General features: G+C 57.3%; 2 protein-coding genes across 3 annotated transcripts; both read left to right on the top strand.

Annotated features, from left to right (window-relative positions):
• Positions 1-1,504: 1,504 nt before the first annotated feature.
• Positions 1,505-9,682, top strand: Pik3r2 (phosphoinositide-3-kinase regulatory subunit 2). 2 transcript variants are annotated; one of them, XM_041674802.1, is made up of 16 exons: positions 1,594-1,653; positions 2,289-2,514; positions 3,048-3,739; positions 5,772-5,864; positions 5,985-6,035; positions 6,123-6,254; positions 6,346-6,544; positions 6,754-6,839; positions 6,922-7,030; positions 7,105-7,203; positions 7,280-7,586; positions 7,861-8,003; positions 8,129-8,305; positions 8,495-8,566; positions 8,675-8,845; positions 9,003-9,682. In XM_041674802.1, exons 3-16 carry the CDS (start codon positions 3,418-3,420, stop codon positions 9,205-9,207), a joined length of 2,166 nt encoding a protein of 721 aa, XP_041530736.1. In that variant the 5' UTR covers positions 1,594-1,653; positions 2,289-2,514; positions 3,048-3,417; the 3' UTR covers positions 9,208-9,682. The 2 variants fall into 2 exon arrangements, with proteins under 2 accessions (XP_041530734.1, XP_041530736.1); XM_041674800.1 differs by lacking the exon at positions 2,289-2,514 and having other exon boundaries at positions 1,505-1,653.
• A 1,810-nt stretch (positions 9,683-11,492) lies between these two features.
• Ifi30 (IFI30 lysosomal thiol reductase) lies at positions 11,493-15,475 on the top strand. Its single transcript, XM_041674905.1, has 7 exons — positions 11,493-11,658; positions 12,838-13,020; positions 13,116-13,190; positions 13,277-13,369; positions 14,002-14,154; positions 14,924-14,977; positions 15,208-15,475. The coding sequence occupies exons 1-7, from the start codon at positions 11,527-11,529 to the stop codon at positions 15,271-15,273; spliced, it is 756 nt and encodes a 251-aa protein (XP_041530839.1). The 5' UTR covers positions 11,493-11,526; the 3' UTR covers positions 15,274-15,475.
• Positions 15,476-15,963: the final 488 nt, after the last annotated feature.

The following is a 15,963-nucleotide window of genomic DNA, read 5'->3' as shown; positions in this document are numbered from 1 at the left end:
AGGCCAGCCTGGTCTACAAGAGCTAGTTCCAGGACAGGCTCCAAAACCACAGAGAAACCCTGTCTCGAAAAACCAAAAAAAAGCCGGGCGGTGGTGTTGCACGCCTTTAATGTCAGCAGAGGCAGGCGGATCTCTGTGAGTTCGAGGCCAGCCTGGTCTACAAGAGCTAGTGCCCGGACAGGCTCTAAAGCTACAGAGAAACCCTGTCTCAAAAAACTAAAAAAAAAAAAAAAAAGAAAACAAAACAAAGCTGGGCAGTGGTGGCGCACATCTTTAACCCCAGCACTCGGGAGGCAGAGGCAGGTGGATCTCTAAGTTCGAGGCCAGCCTGGTCTACAGGGCGAGTTTCAGGACAGCCAGAGCTAGAGATAAGCCCTGTCTCAGAAAACAAAACATAACAAAAAGTTAAAAAAAAAAAAAAAACAGCGTGGCAGCATTCGCCTCTAATTCTAGCATAGTCTACACAGTGAGACCATTTCCAAAATGTGTAATTTAATTTTTCAATTAGCAAGTAAGTTCATCTGTCTATATTTTCTCTTAAGGTATATTTAATTTATATGTGCACCATTTGCGTGCAAATCCCAGTCCCAGAAACACCAGAAGAGGGCGTCGGGTCCTCCAATTACAAGCGGCTGGTATTTACTTGGGTGTAAGGAACTGAGACCGGGTACTTTGAAAGAGCAGCGAGCACCTAACCGCTGAAACCTCGCTCCAACCCCCTGCCTCTATTTTCTACCCTGGTCTTTGGGCTGAGCTAGAAAAGTACTCCCTCCGAAATAAGGCGAACAAGCTCGGCTACTTCCGGTGCTCCTGCAAATAATCGCTCTTAGCCTAACAAACTGCCAGCGTCTGTCGCTATTTCCGGAAACAACCGTGCTTCCGGGCTTTGGGCCACAGCGTTCTCGCGTGTGTTGGGATGCAGACACTTCGGCTGTTTCCGGACGCCGAGGGTTGCCATGAGAACGCCTTCGCCTTTCACTCCTTCCATCGTCCACCTAACTCGTCCGGTAGACCCGGACTGCTTCGGCAACTTCCGGAAGCCATCGGTATCCCCCCCCCCCCCCCCCGAGTGTCAACTCCCTAGACTTGTATTTGAGGTCGTTCGGTTCTTTCCAGATACGCTCCGCGGTGTTGCAGCTTCACAACTTCGTAAAAAACAAACCCGCTGTCATAGTTCGGCTCTTCGGAACGGCTCAGGTGTCTCAGGACTGAGTCCGGCCCTCCGGCTTCGGAGGGAGCGCTCGCTGTCCCCGCCGGGCTGCGCCTGGCTGTTCTCGGACCTTCTTACTTTCGAGTGTTTCCGTATCCCCTCGACAGCCTCCCTGCTAGCCCCGCAGCCCCTCGAACGCTCTCCCGACTCGGTCGCTCTCGGCCGTTTCCGGCCACCCTCGGCTGTCTCGTGGCAAACAGCAGCCGACCATTCCCGCGGGAGTACGTTCGGCTGTTTCCGGAAGCATACCCGTGTGCCTCGGTGCTCGGTCTCCACCTCGGTATGGGGTGGGAGGGAAGGACTGCCCTCCCGGCCCGAATGCACTCGGCTATTTCCGCCCGGGGGGCGGGCCCGGCGACTTGGAACCGCGGCGACGGCGGCTGACGCAGGGATCCCGCGGCTGCGGCGGCGGCGGTGGTGGTAGCGACGGCGGCCGTGACTGGGTGAGTCGATGGCGGCGGCGGGGACACGAGGAACGTGGGGGGCGCGTGGAACCTGGTTCCGAACTGAAAGTGGAGCGGTGTAGTCTGCTGTACGGAGACGGTGTCTCCAAGGCCGGGAGGTCCCAGCCCGCAGCGGGGGGGTGGGGAACTTCGGGGCACGACCCTGGGTCCGGCCACTTCCGGTGTCCGGGGCGGGGGGGGGGGGGCTTCGGGGTGCACGAGGATCTAGCCGCTCTTGTTCGTGAGGGTGCAGAGTATGCGTACACCCAGGGCCCCACCTTTTGCATTAGGTGTCCGGGGGGGGGGGGGAGGCTTCGGGGTGCACGAGGATCTAGCCGCTCTGGTTCGTGAGGGCGCAGAGTATGCGTACACCCTGGGCCCCACCTTTTGCATTAGGGGTTCCGCGGTACACTCCCCCCCTCCGCGTGTGCAGACGTGCACGGCGCGGGGGCGGACGGGAGGCTCCCTTAGGCCTCTCCGACCCTCAGTTTCCCTACCTATATAGCATGCAGGCTACAAGGGGCCCATGAAGCCCTGAACACCTACCAAGATTTGGGGATGATGCCCAGACCCTCCACTTGGCACGAAAGGTGCCTGTTGGATGGTGCTGTTCTGAAAGCCACTGTGCATCCTAGACAGGCGACTTCCACCAGCAGGCCTTTGCAGGGATTAGTTTGTCCATGGACTGCGTTGTCCCCATACGAGGACCTGTCACCCTCAGCCCCCCAGGAGAATGTACAGAGGACCGAACTGCAGGCTGGAATGGGAATACATTCTAGGACAGCTGGGGAGCATCACCACCCTGCAACCCACCATGTGGTATCCAGCTCCTGTCCCCATCCTACTGTGGCAGGCAATAAGGTGCCCATGGTTCTTGACACCTCCCCTCTCTTGCATCACTAGAGGGCCCCAGACTAAGGCAAGCTGGGACACCCTTGCACTCTGTTATCCCTCCCCTGCAGGGAACTGGGGCTTCTGCTTCCTTGGACACCCACCCAGGCCTCAGATCTGCTAGGCCTTGTCCACTGCTCTACTGGCTCAACCCCTTCTTGGGGTCCCCCAGATTTCCTCATTAGCCCCCAGGGCACCATTCCTACACCGAGTCTAAGAGGCCACGCAGTCAATACCTTTATCCCTGCCTTTATCTTGAGCTTGGGTACATGTTTGGTTTAACCTTAGCTACCTTCTGACCAATGGAGTCTTCCAGAGAGCTCCAAACCTGTTTCCCCATCCCTAGCGGGCCGGAGAAGCATTCAGCTCCCAGCAACCCTGAAGGACGCCTGTTAGTGTACCCTGTACATAAGGCGAAACTGGTACTTGGAGTGGAGCAGGGCCAGCCCAAGGTCGCTGGGGCTTTCTGGCAGGGCTTACTCCGCCTCGTCCATGTCCTCTAGGCTGGCATCCCTGGCTGAGCATGGTAGCAGCCTGTGGCCTGGGTTTCCTCATCTGGTGTCAGACATACCCTGAAGAGCTAGCAAGCTTGGGCACCCACGGCTCAGCTCATGACAGTGTGATCTGCCTGCCCCAGCCTGGCCATCTCATGGGGGACACAAGCTGAGTGATCTGAGAAAACACCAGAGACAGCCTTGCGCAGGTGACTAAATGGTGGACTCTGTGACAAGTGGCGAGGCATGAGCGGCCCCGAGGCCGCCTGTGACTTCTGAAGTAGAGGTCTGTGAGCCTACCGCACCGGCTGCCCCAGCCCATGGGGCCTCGGGAGCCTCCGGGAGCCACGTGACTGTCCAGACCCCACCAGGCCCAGCTATGGCGGGCGCTGAGGGCTTCCAGTACAGGGCTGTGTACCCATTCCGCCGGGAGCGGCCCGAGGACCTGGAGCTATTGCCTGGAGACCTACTGGTGGTGAGCCGGGGGGCCCTGCAAGCCCTGGGCGTGGCGGATGGAGGGGAGCGCTGCCCACACAATGTGGGCTGGATGCCTGGCTTCAATGAGCGTACTCGGCAGCGAGGGGACTTCCCTGGAACGTATGTGGAGTTCCTAGGACCCGTCGCTCTGGCTCGACCAGGACCTCGCCCACGAGGCCCCCGTCCATTGCCTGCCAGGCCCTTGGATGGGCCCTCCGAGTCAGGTGAGCAGACACCTTGGAACGGGAGTCTGTCTACAGGTCTCCTCTGGTGAACTGGGGGAAGCCGTGCGGTTATTTGCAGAGAACCTCCATTAGAACACTGCTGTCTGAGTTCAGCCCTGGAGACAGGTCCTAGTCAGGTTTCTTGTTCAGGAAGTGAGAATGTGTCACCCTGGTGAGCAGGTGGTGAGTTGCTGAGGGTGGGGGCCCTCGGGGCAATGTGCACACCTAGTGCAAAGGCCCTGTGGCAGGTTCAGGGAGTGAAGAAGGGGCCGTGAGAAGGGCGGGCGGCCGTTTTGAAGGAGCAGTATCCTCCATAGGCGCCTCTAACCCTGCTTTTGCTCAGACTCAAAAGCAGCCATAAGCACAATAAAGTTGGCATTCTTGTTTCAAGGAAGAGGAAAAAAAAAACAGCCATACTCCCAGAGAAGTCCATTTGGGGCGTGGAACAGTGGGAGACAAGGACCCCACAAGCCTGTTGAAGACACTCAGGCAGCCAGACATGGTTGCACATGCCAGGAATCCTAGCATTGGGGAGACTGAGGCAGGAGGATCACAGAGCGTTCTGGGGCTACTTTTGGAGAACTTGTGTCCAGTGCAGATAGTGTTTGGCTGGAGCCCTCACTTGGGGTGGGAGGTTGGCTCGGGCCATGCAGCATCTGGTGTCCCCAGAGCCCAGGCCTGGCCCTGAGAGCCGCAGGGCCCCAGCCCATCTGGGCTCGCAGCCAGAGCCTGTGGCTGCCCCAGTAACAGCCGCCTCCCTCCCCAGCTGGCCAAGGTCCAGCCACCTCACATGCCCCACCTCACCCTCAAACCTTCAGGGCTGAGGTTGGCTCTCTGCAGCCTCAGTTTCCCTCCCAGCAAAGACCCTGAAGAACCACCTGGAAATGGTGAGCCAGCTCCCTCAGCGTTCCTCTGCATCTCCCGGAGGGTAAGGCCTTTACCCACGGGGCCTCCCTGTTTGGCATTGGGATCTAGAGCTGCCACTCCCCTCCTCCCCTGCACCGCAGGCGGGATGCTGCCCACCTCCTCTCCAGCCTCCTGCCTGCTGCTTTGGGGAGTTTGTTCTTTTTTTCATTTTCCATAGAGCTGGGCCAGCTCCTCTCAGAAAGGCCCCGCAGGCCCTGGCTTGCCTCTGCTGTGTGCCAGAGCGTCCCTGCTGAGAGCCAGAGCCAACTGAGATGGTAGGGGCAGGTAGAGCCTTGCAGAGGCGTGACACCTGTACACAAAAGGCCCCGCAGGGAACCAGGCTACTGGGAGGGGGCTGGGCTGGGAGGCCCAGCTTGATTGGGGTGGGAGAAGGTAGGAAGCCCGGTGTGGGGTGCCTGCTGTTCCATCACTGGGGAGACCCAGGCAAGAGAATTGCTGCGGGTTTGAGGCCCACGTGGGCTACGTAGTAGGATCCTCCAAAGTAGGAGAAAGAGTCAGACTACTGGCCATGCCCCCACATCCAGCACTCCAGGAGCCAGAGCTGGGCGTATCTTTGTGGGTCTCAAAAATAAAACCTAAAACAAAAAAGTTACTACCGTTTGGCTATTTCAAAGTTTAAACCCAGAGAGGATTAGCCCTGCGCTCAGGGTTACACAGTGGGTCACAGCAGAGTTTCAGTGGCTGTCACAACCCACTGTGAAACCGCATGGGTCCAACCATAGAAGCTTTTAGAGACCAGGCATTTAAAGTGGCAGAAAAGGCTGGAATGGCTTCTCTTTTCCAGCCTAGTACAGAAACTGGCTCTACCACAACCTTCTTGGTTTTGGAGAAAGGTTCTGTGCAATCCAGACTGGCTAGGAACAGGCTATCCCGCCTTCGCCGCCTGAGTGCTGGTGTCTACTCCCACGCCTTGCTCTCGTCTTTTTTTTTGGGGGGGGGGGGACACCGTTCCTGGTCTTGTAATTCCTTGTGGTAACTTGAGAAGTCATTTCCCACTAATGGAGCCCTCCTTGTAGCCCCAGGTTCCCAAGCCTCCACCTGCAGCCACCCACACTGAGGCCAACAGGCACAGCGGTCATGGGCTCATGTCCTGTTCCCCTTCCAGGTGTTACACTGGCAGACCTGGCAGAGCAGTTTTCTCCACCTGAGCCTGCTCCGCCCATTCTGGTCAAGCTGATAGAGGCCGTTGAGCAAGCAGGTGAGGTCCAGGCCGGCTGTGGCCCCAGCATTCTCATCCAGGGCCATCCCAGTCTCTGCACGGGAAGGGGTGGTGACCAGTGGGGCGATGGCCTGGGTCTCATGGGTCCCCTTCCCTCAGGGCTGGACAGTGAGTGCTACAGTAGACCAGAGCTGCCTGCACCTCGGACAGGTGAGAACTTGTGCTTGCTTTCCTCTGCTGACGGGAAGGGCGGGTGTATGCCCAGGCTGGACCGTGACACCTTGTCCTTGCCTACAGACTGGTCCTTGAGTGACGTGGAGCAGTGGGACCGCACCACCTTGTGTGATGCCGTGAAGGGCTTCCTGCTGGCATTGCCTACAGCTGTCGTGACTCCTGAGGCTGCGGCAGAGGCGCACCGGGCACTGCAGGGTACAACCCAGGAGGGATGTGGGGACCAGTAGTGGGTAGGTGGGTAGTCACTGGCTTGGCTGACCATCCCTGGCCGGCTCTCTGCCTGCAGAGGCTGCAGGGCCTGTGGGGCCGGTGCTGGAACCCCCAACACTACCGCTGCACCAGGCACTCACGCTGCGGTTCCTGCTGCAGCATCTGGGCCGTGTGGCCCGCAGAGCTCCCACACAGGCCGCAGCCATCCACTCTCTCGCTAGCGCCTTTGGGCCACTGTTACTGCGCACACCTCCGCCAGGGAGTGACATTGATGGGTGAGTGGGCTTGGTGGGAGTGGTCAGAGCTGTGGGTGTGACAACAGCTGGGTGGGCGGGGCCAAGAAGAACCCCTTTGTGGGGACAGTCGGCTGCAGCACCTGGGGACTAGAGTGGGGGTACTGCATCTGCCATCCCACGATTGTGCACACACGGGAGCGTGTGGCACAGCTGTAACTCTAGGCCTTGATGCCCCACTTGTCCCCTAGGAGTGAGCTTGGGCCTGACTTCCCAGGGCTGCTGTTGGGGAAGCTGCTGCAGGAACACGTGGACGAGCAGGATGCTGCCCCCCCAGGTGACAGTGCTCTCACCCCCACCTCTGTTCCCGATTCCATGTGTACTTGGTGTGTAATGCATGCATGTCTCCCTGTCCCCAGCACTGCCACCCAAGCCCTCTAAGGCCAAGCCGGCCCCCACAGCCCTGGCCAATGGAGGAAACCCACTGTCTCTTCAGGATGCGGAGTGGTACTGGGGAGACATCTCCAGGTAGTTTTTCTGCGGTGGTGGAAGAGGGGGGTGGACAGTATGGGTCAGTGGCTCCATGCCCATGTCCCCCTCAGGGAAGAGGTGAATGAGAGGCTCCGGGACACACCTGATGGCACCTTCTTGGTCCGGGATGCATCCAGCAAGATCCAAGGAGAGTACACGCTCACCCTCAGGTGGGGCCGGGGCCCAGGCAGTGGGGACCCAGGGGTTTGGGGCCTCCTATGATGCTGACCATACCCCCGCATGCAGGAAAGGCGGGAACAACAAACTGATCAAAGTCTTCCACCGGGATGGTCACTACGGCTTCTCGGAGCCCCTCACCTTCTGCTCCGTGGTAGAGCTCATCTCTCACTACCGCCACGAGTCGCTGGCCCAGTATAACGCCAAGCTGGACACGCGCCTGCTCTACCCTGTGTCCAAGTACCAGCAGGACCAGGTGGTGAAGGAGGACAGCGTGGAGGCCGTGGGCGCTCAGCTCAAAGTCTACCACCAGCAGTACCAGGACAAGAGCCGCGAGTATGACCAGCTGTACGAGGAATACACACGAACTTCCCAGGTACCTGGCTCTGCACACGGGGGACCGGGGTGCTCCGTTGCTGCCCCATGCTGGACGCCATTCCATCCCAGTGGTGCTCAGAGTTATCAGAAAAGGACATGGAGGATGGGTTTGGAGAAGAGTGTGGAGGCTGAGTAGGAAGGAGTTGATTAGGTGGCCAGCACTAGGATACTGTTCTCGCTGTGGAAGAGACAGTTGGAGCAAAATCCTCCTCCACTACTACTGAGGGCCTTCCAGGGAGTTCTGGGATTACTGAGGCCGACCCTATCCGCAGGAGCTTCAGATGAAGCGCACAGCCATAGAGGCCTTCAATGAGACCATCAAGATCTTCGAAGAACAGGGCCAGACGCAGGAAAAGTGCAGCAAGGAGTATTTGGAGCGCTTCCGGCGAGAGGGCAATGAGAAGGAGATGCAGAGGTGCGTGGGTCTGCCCACTCCGGGGACACGGTGCAGGGGGAGAGGAGGGTCGATGAAGGAGGTTGGTGATGTGTGGAAATGGGCTTTGGAGGAAGTGTAGGAGTTTGCCACGCCCCTCCCCTCAGGATCTTGCTGAACTCAGAGCGACTCAAGTCTCGCATTGCGGAGATCCATGAGAGTCGCACGAAGCTGGAACAGGACCTGCGAGCGCAGGCCTCGGACAACCGAGAGATCGACAAGCGCATGAACAGCCTCAAACCCGATCTCATGCAGCTACGCAAGATCCGGGACCAGTACCTTGTGTGAGTGGCACCGCGCTCCCACTCCTGCAAGCGCTGCCCTGTGCCCACCATTGCTGTCCCCTCCCCTCCTGTGCTTGGGAAGCCACGGGTTCCTGACGCCCCCTACGGCAGCCAGAGGTACTGCAGTGAGAATCCACAAGCTCACCTCAGTTTCCCTTCCCACACGCTCACCTACCTCTTCCCTTTCAGGTGGCTCACCCAGAAAGGTGCCCGACAGAGGAAGATCAACGAGTGGCTGGGAATCAAGAACGAGACTGAGGAGTGAGTGATGCCCCGTAAGGGGCAAGGAGGACTTCATCAAGGGGAGGGCGTGTGTGCTGGGCAGTGGTGGGTGAATGACCAGGGCCCCTTCCCTGCTTCACCCCACAGCCAGTATTCACTGATGGAGGATGAGGATACCCTCCCCCACCACGAGGAGCGCACGTGGTACGTGGGCAAGATCAACCGCACACAGGCAGAGGAGATGCTGAGTGGCAAAAGGGACGGGACCTTCCTCATCCGGGAGAGTAGCCAGCGCGGCTGTTACGCATGCTCCGTGGTGTGAGTGTCTGGCTGGGGTCCGGGTGGGGTGTTCCCTGAGAGTGCATTGAGCACCAGTGTGCTCCAGGTCCTGCCTACCCAGCCAGGAGGGGGTGGAGGCAGATGGGGCTGGAGAGCCAGCATAACCTCCCCTCTAAGCTGCTGTCTGGGCCCGCAGGGTGGACGGCGATACCAAGCACTGCGTCATCTACCGCACGGCCACAGGCTTCGGCTTCGCGGAACCCTACAACCTGTACGCGTCCCTGAAGGAGCTGGTGCTGCACTACCAGCACGCATCGCTTGTGCAGCACAACGACGCACTCACCGTCACCCTTGCGCACCCGGTGCGCGCACCCGGGCCTGGCCCGCCCACGGCCCGCTGAGAAACCCCCACTCCACTCGCCTGCCCTGTCTTCGCCCTGTCCTCTCAGCCGCACTGCCGTGTTTACAGAGGCTGCGGGGCCTCCACCTGGGTGCCCCGAGATTTTCAAGCCATAGCCCCAGGGCCAGGGCAGGAAGGAACTGCGCTGGGCTGTTTCCAGGAATTTAGCCTGGACACTCGGGGCCGGGCGGGACCCGCCCCAGACCCCAACTTCCCCTCTAAAGGTCGAAGTGAAACCAGCGGCAGGGGATTACCCCACAGCTGCAAAGTTCCCCTTCCAGAAGGCAGAATTAGAACTCAACTGCCCGGCCCTGCCCAGGCCCCCTGCGCTGTTCTCCAACTGTGCAATCTCCTCCTCTTTGAGACAAGGACCCTGGGTGTCACTGCCCTTGGACCCCATACCTGCCCAGGGCTGACGGGGAACGGGTTTTGTACGGTACGTTTATTGATACGAATATGAAACATTGTACATGTTGGCTGAGTGTCTTTGGAGACTGGAATTCTCGACTCATGTCTTGAGCCACAGACTGTGGCCTGCCTGGGCTCACGCTGTTCGCACCTACCATTCTGATTCCCAGACACTAAACTCAGTGCGCCCTTTTCTCCATCCCAACCCTCAACACCAGAGAGGTCAAGGCCTCGTCCAGGGTCACACAGCACAGCATCTCAAAGCCCCTGATCCAGGCTGCAGGCCTCACCCAGAGCTCTGACAGTGCTCAAGCAAGCAGAAGCTGGCTGTGCCGTGCCAGTCACACCCACACAATCCACGACTTCCTTGTCGGGAAGAGAGGTGTCAACCTCTCGGGCCATCCGCAAGGGTGTCTCATGTCCCTCATCCCTGAGTGATGAGGTGAGGCCATGCTCTGGACCTCTGTACGCCTGTTGAACAAGTCCCTAGGGCCTGCCTGTCGTCATTAGCAAAAAATAGAACCCTAATAGCCCTGCCTGGGGCAGAACGCATTGAGACTAAGCCCAGGAGTACTTTGCTGAGTGCTCCCACTCCCACCCCCCACCGCACAACCTGCCCCAGACTGTCCAGGAGCATCTTTGGGCTCAGCTAGGACAAATGAATGGACAGAACCTGTCTCTGACCCAGTCCTCTGTGGGTTCCTTTATCTCATAATTCCAGATATTGTCCAGACAACATCTTAGGCATTTTAAGGAGAACTCCACCTTGTGAGGCCAGATCCAGGGAAGCTGAGGCAGGAGACTCACAAGCTTACATTAATAGGAAACAAATGTTACTGTGGTAGGGGCTTGGCTCAGGGGTGGAGCCTCTGCCTAGAATCCCCAGTGAGGGGCTGGGCGTACGTTTGGGATGGAGTCTATGCCCGAACAATGTGAGGTTCTGGAAGGCCCAGTCTTGGTTAGAGCAGGTTCCCTCAGCATGTAGCAGTTCAGCTGTGGAACTCAGGTCTCAGCAGCCTGCTGCCTTCTGCACAGAAAACTACGGTCTCTCCAGAACTGGAGCAGACCCTGTCCTGAGTCCTCGGCCTCAGCCTGGAGCTTCAGTTACTACCTGGCCTGGAATATTTCCTGCTGCTGTGTTCTGTGGCCTGTCACTGCTCCAGAGTCCCCCGTGTCCAGTTTTCATCTTGACTTGGTGCAGAGGTTCCAGTCCCAACCTAAGTTACCTCAGCCCTTCCTGGGGGCTCTGCCGTCAGCCATGTGTCTGTCACTCATGACCCATTTTACAGAATGGGAACTGCAGCTGATGGAAAGAGGCGGCATCCAGGCGCATCCGCACCTCCCTCCCCGTGAGGCGCTCCAGTGCCAGGGGGCTTTGCCCACACAGTTGCTGGAAGAAAGTACCCCACTTGTGTCCCCCACCCCAAGCCGGAGCCCGGGACCTTAGAGATGGGAAGTTGCTCTGCCTGAGCTGGCTTCTATGCTGAGGTCTAGCCGGAGTCAGCGGAGGTAGGAGGATGTGCTGGGGCTGATTTGCGCCGGCCTGGGGTGGTGGGGGCAGGAATTAGTGATGAGGGTGTCACTCCCCCCACCTCCGCACAACTAGATGGTGGGAAGCGAGGACTCTGCCTCCTGTCTCAGCCGGTCAGTGTCTGGAGACTCCCCCTTCTGTCCCTGCTCCAAAGCCTCATGTGACGTGACAGTACCTTCTGGCTGCGGGAGGAGGGAACGCTGGACAGGGCCGAGTGGCCTGGTGATTTGGGGCGCAACTCTGGGCTGGGGTGGAGCCTGCAGGAAAGGAGGCCCTGGAGTAAAAGGAGCCTGGGGGTGTGGTCTCAGGGGCGGGGCCTCTGCTTGCTTAAAGTCTCCCGCCTCCAAGGCCCAGCCAGCAGTCCTCTCTGCCTTTTCGTCCATGGCCATGCCTCGGTCTCTGCTCCTGCCATTGCTGCCCCTTCTGCTGCTGCTGCTGCTTCCGCTTGAGATCCCCAAAGCAGCCAGGGCATCTCCGCGGCAAGGGTCCTCCGAAGTTGCGGCCACCTGTAAGGTAGGGACCGCGACGCGCAGGAGGGGACAGGGTTAGGCGTCCACGCAGGCCAGGCAACTTCTCGGCACTCCGTGAACTCATTCGGGGAACTCCAAGGTCGCGCCCAGGGACATCCCCCCAACCTCTCATCTGGGGATTGGCCGTGCCCAAGTCGTTTTGCTTCCACATCGCAGGTCTGAGACACGCAGCAATCACCTTCCCGCCTCTTCCAAGCACTTATCAACCACGTATAGTATACATCTGAGCCAAGAGCTGAGTAGGCGGGCGTGGGGGGTGGCTTCTGCTCCAGACCTGTTGAACCACTGGTCCGTCCTCCACCCTCACGCAATTCTTGTCCCTTACTGTGTGCGTTCCAACCGAGGAAGGGAGGGCTGGCGTGCTTCTGACACGGAACAAACACATGCCCCTCACGCCCAGTGCCTTGCTCAGAGTCGGACTCGCCTCCTGCCCTCCCCGGGAACAGGAAGTCTGCTCGCATTAACTCCCTCCTGTGTCTAGTCGGGAGGACAGGGTGAAGTTTCCCTGGGTCACAGGAGAGGAAGAATGAATAGAGTCTGCGTGGGTGAAAAGCTCCAGAGAGAGAGAGAGAGAGAGAGAGAGAGAGAGAGAGAGAGGAGAGAGAGAGAGCGCCGCTTTGGCTTCAGAGTGTATGCCACCAAACAGTACTGAGAGCAAAAACTACAAATATGCATGTCTTATTTTTCCTTTACTTTCTTTTTTCTTATGTTGTTCTGATTTATTTTTGTTTTTGCTTTTTGGAGGGCCAGTGTAGCCTGGCCATCCTGGAACACATTATGTAGACCAGGCTGGTCTAGAACGCCTGCCTCTGCCTCCCTAGTGCTTTGACTGAAGGTATGCAACACCATGCGCAGCTACAAATATGCAAGTCTTAGAGCTTACCGAATGTAGTCAGGATGGTGCATTTACTGAGCGCCTACTGTTTGAGAGTTTGCGAGTTTGCTAGTTTCCGTTTTGCAGATAAGCTGTGATTGCGGAATGCCATGTAGACTCCAGCAAGACTCAGAAGGTCCGGGGCGTGGCCCAGCTGTAGACCGCACGCCTTGCATGCATAAAACAGCCCTGGGTCTGGTCCCCAGTGTCACAGGCTTAACAAATCATAAGCGTCTCAGGCGAGGGGGCCCCGGGGCCGCACCTCACTGGACGCCTCTCTCCTTCCAGGCCCAAGATCTGTGCTTGCTCGGGCCACGCCCATTGCCCCCTGCACCGCCTGTCAATGTCAGCCTCTATTATGAGTCCCTGTGCGGAGCTTGTCGGTACTTCCTGGTCCGAGATCTGTTCCCGACCTGGTTGATGGTTATGGAAATCATCAACATCACCCTGGTGCCCTATGGGAACGCGCAGGTGCATGGGAAGCGGGGAAACAAAGGCGAGAGGGGTGCCGGGGGATGAAGACGCCTGAGCACCTGAGCTCACCAAGATCGGTCGGTGCCTTGCAGGAAAGAAATGTCAGCGGCACGTGGGAATTCACGTGTCAGCACGGGGAGCTGGAGTGCAGGCTGAACAAGGTGGAGGTGAGCTGCAGCTCATGCGGCGGGGAACGGGTATGTGTTTGGGGAAGTGGCCACATTGCACCAACCACCCTTGCCCACCTCTCCAGGCCTGCCTGCTGGATAAACTGGAAAAGGAGGCTGCGTTGCTAACCATCGTCTGTGTGGAGGAAATGGAGGACATGGAGAAGAAACTTGAGCCGGTGAGCTGTAGGGGGAGAGGCAAGCAACAAGAGGGGAGAAAGAGAGCAGCGAGGGCTGCTGGGGGCTGTAGGGGGGTGGGGCGGGAGGCGGCGAGTCACAGGGCCTCCACCTGGTCCGGGGAGCTTCCAGCTCTGAAAGGAAAAACCTTAGGTCTGTGAACAGAATCTTCACTGTGAACAGAACCCGGGACCTTCACTGTACAGAAGCAGTGATCATGACAGGAGATAAGCCAGGCGCTCCAACATCCCAGGGCATTATAGGAGAAATAACCCCCAAAAGAGTGATTCAGGACCAATGGCCCCCAGACATCCCAGCCTCCTGGAGCCTGGAGCCCTGCTCACTTGGAAGGACTGGAGGGTGAGATACTGGGAAGGAGTAGGAAGGGTGTCCCAACAGAAGGAACAGCATGTGCAAAGACTCCGAGGTAATGGGACACCAGAGGGCAGAGGCTGTGGAGCAGGTGTCCTGGGGGCGGGAACAGCACCAGGGCCTCAGTCTCAGGAACCCCACCCATGCCTGCCGAAGCTGGAGCAACCGTCTCTGAGCAGTGAGGAAGCAACTTGTTTGGGGCCACTCGTGACTGTTGGCGAGATAACAGGGGTAACTGAGCAAAGCCTACTCCCCCCAACAGTGCCTGCAGGTGTATGCTCCAGAGGTGTCAGCAGACAGCATCATGGAGTGTGCCACCGGGGAGCGCGGCACGCAGCTCATGCACGCCAATGCCCAGCTCACCGAGGCCCTGCAGCCGCCCCATGAGTATGTGCCCTGGGTCCTGGTCAATGAGGTAAGAGCCTCCGCTGCGCAGACAGTAGTGTCCTGTGGGACTGAGGCTCTGGGATCCCTGGGGCTTCCGCTCTTCCAGAGGAACTGAATGCGGTTCCCGCCATCATCATCACTCACATATACAGACATCCTCATTGAAAACAAGTGAGGTTTTGTTGTTGTTGTTGTTGTTTTTGTTTTTTCTAGACAGGGTTTCTCTGTAGCTCTGGCTGTCCTGGAACTCACTCTGTAGACCAGGCTGGTCTCAAACTCACAGAGATCTGCCTGCCTCTGCCTCCCAAGTGCTGGGATTAAAGGCATGCGCTGCCGCCCAGCTCAAGTGAGATGTTTTTTAAAAAACCAAGATGGAGTGTGACTGGAAGACACTTCATGAGGGGCTAGAGAGACGGTTCAGTGGTTAAGAGCACTGGCTGTTCTTGCAGAGGATCCTGGTTTTATTCCCAGAAACCAAATTTGTAACTCCAGTTCCAGTGGATCTAACGCCCTCTTAAGGCCTATGGCCTCCATGGATATAGCACAAGCATGATGTACAGACATGCTGGCAAAACACAGGGGCACAGGAAATAGATGAATAAATCTGAAAAAGAAAACATTGAGCTCTGGCCTCTGCTCACACAAGAGTTTTTATGCCTGATACCAGCTACCTTGCCTCGTTAAGCACAACTGAGCTTGTCCTGGAACTATCAGTGATCCTCCTGCCTCAGCGCTCTAGTGCTGCATTCCCAGGCTTATGTATCCCTGTGCTTACCCATGTCTTCTGGGGCTTGCAGAAACCTTTGAAGGACCCCAGTCAGCTCCTGAGCTCTGTCTGTCAGTTGTACCAGGTGAGCATGTCACAAATCAGTGGGGTTCAACTGGGGGAACAGAGTCTTTCCAGAGAGGGTGTGGAGTTTCCCTGGAGGAGGTGGAGTCTTCTCGGGTTTGGGGTGGAGTCTCCCCATGGGGGAGTCTCCCCAGAGAGGGGGTGGAATCTCTCTAGAGAGGGGATGGAGTTACCCTGGAGGCGGGTGGAGTCTCCCCAAACCTGACTCCTAGCCTTTCATCCCCCTTCTAGGGAGCAGAGAAGCCAGATGTCTGCTCCTCCATGGCTGACCCCCCCAGGAAGGTTTGCTACAAATGAAGGTCATTGTGGAAAGAAAAACAAGAGCCCAGCTGCACAGCCTTCTCAAATCCTCAGCCCTCAGAGATACCACTCACTCACCCATGAGAAAACTTAGACATATCCCACCAAACAGCCTCGAAACTCTCCACGTATTCAAGAATCTTGCCTTGTTTCCAAATGGTGCTAAATTTAAATTCAATGAATAAATAATTTAGATTGATTCATTTGTCCTGGAGTTTTCATTTGTTTTTTGTTTGCTTGTTTGTTTTTTGAGACAGGGTGAAGAGTCCAAAAATAAAAATATAGAAATGTAGATTCCAGAAATAAGAATGTAGAAATAAAGAAATAAGGTTGTGAGCCTAGGCTAGGAGAACAAGCGCAGGCTGTCAGCAGCTTTCTCAGAAGCTTAAGGATTAACTATTAGCAGTGGGCTACTTTGCTTTACAGCCCATAGCTCTGTCTGCAAGGCTGAAGCAGCCCTCTGCAAACTGAGGGTCAGCTTTTAGATACCCTATCCCTCCCACCAGCAATTGATGTGAGCTGACTTAATCTTTAAGTGATGGGATGTACGTGACTTTAGGTTTTTTGGTTGTGCATTGTCCCACACCCTTCCCTGCTACAGAAAACTGGCAGTATCGGGAAAGCAGAGCTTTGGTAAACACCATCAGGAGAGCAGGGGAAGAACATCTTAAATACAAACACTAGTGT

This window comes from Microtus oregoni, unplaced genomic scaffold (genome assembly GCF_018167655.1).
Source record: "Microtus oregoni isolate MIOR12 unplaced genomic scaffold, Mior012 000025F_ref0000491, whole genome shotgun sequence".
Lineage (NCBI taxonomy): Eukaryota > Metazoa > Chordata > Mammalia > Rodentia > Cricetidae > Microtus > Microtus oregoni.
The sequence above is the reverse complement of the archived record's forward strand: the minus strand, read 5'-3'. Positions and strand labels throughout refer to the sequence as shown.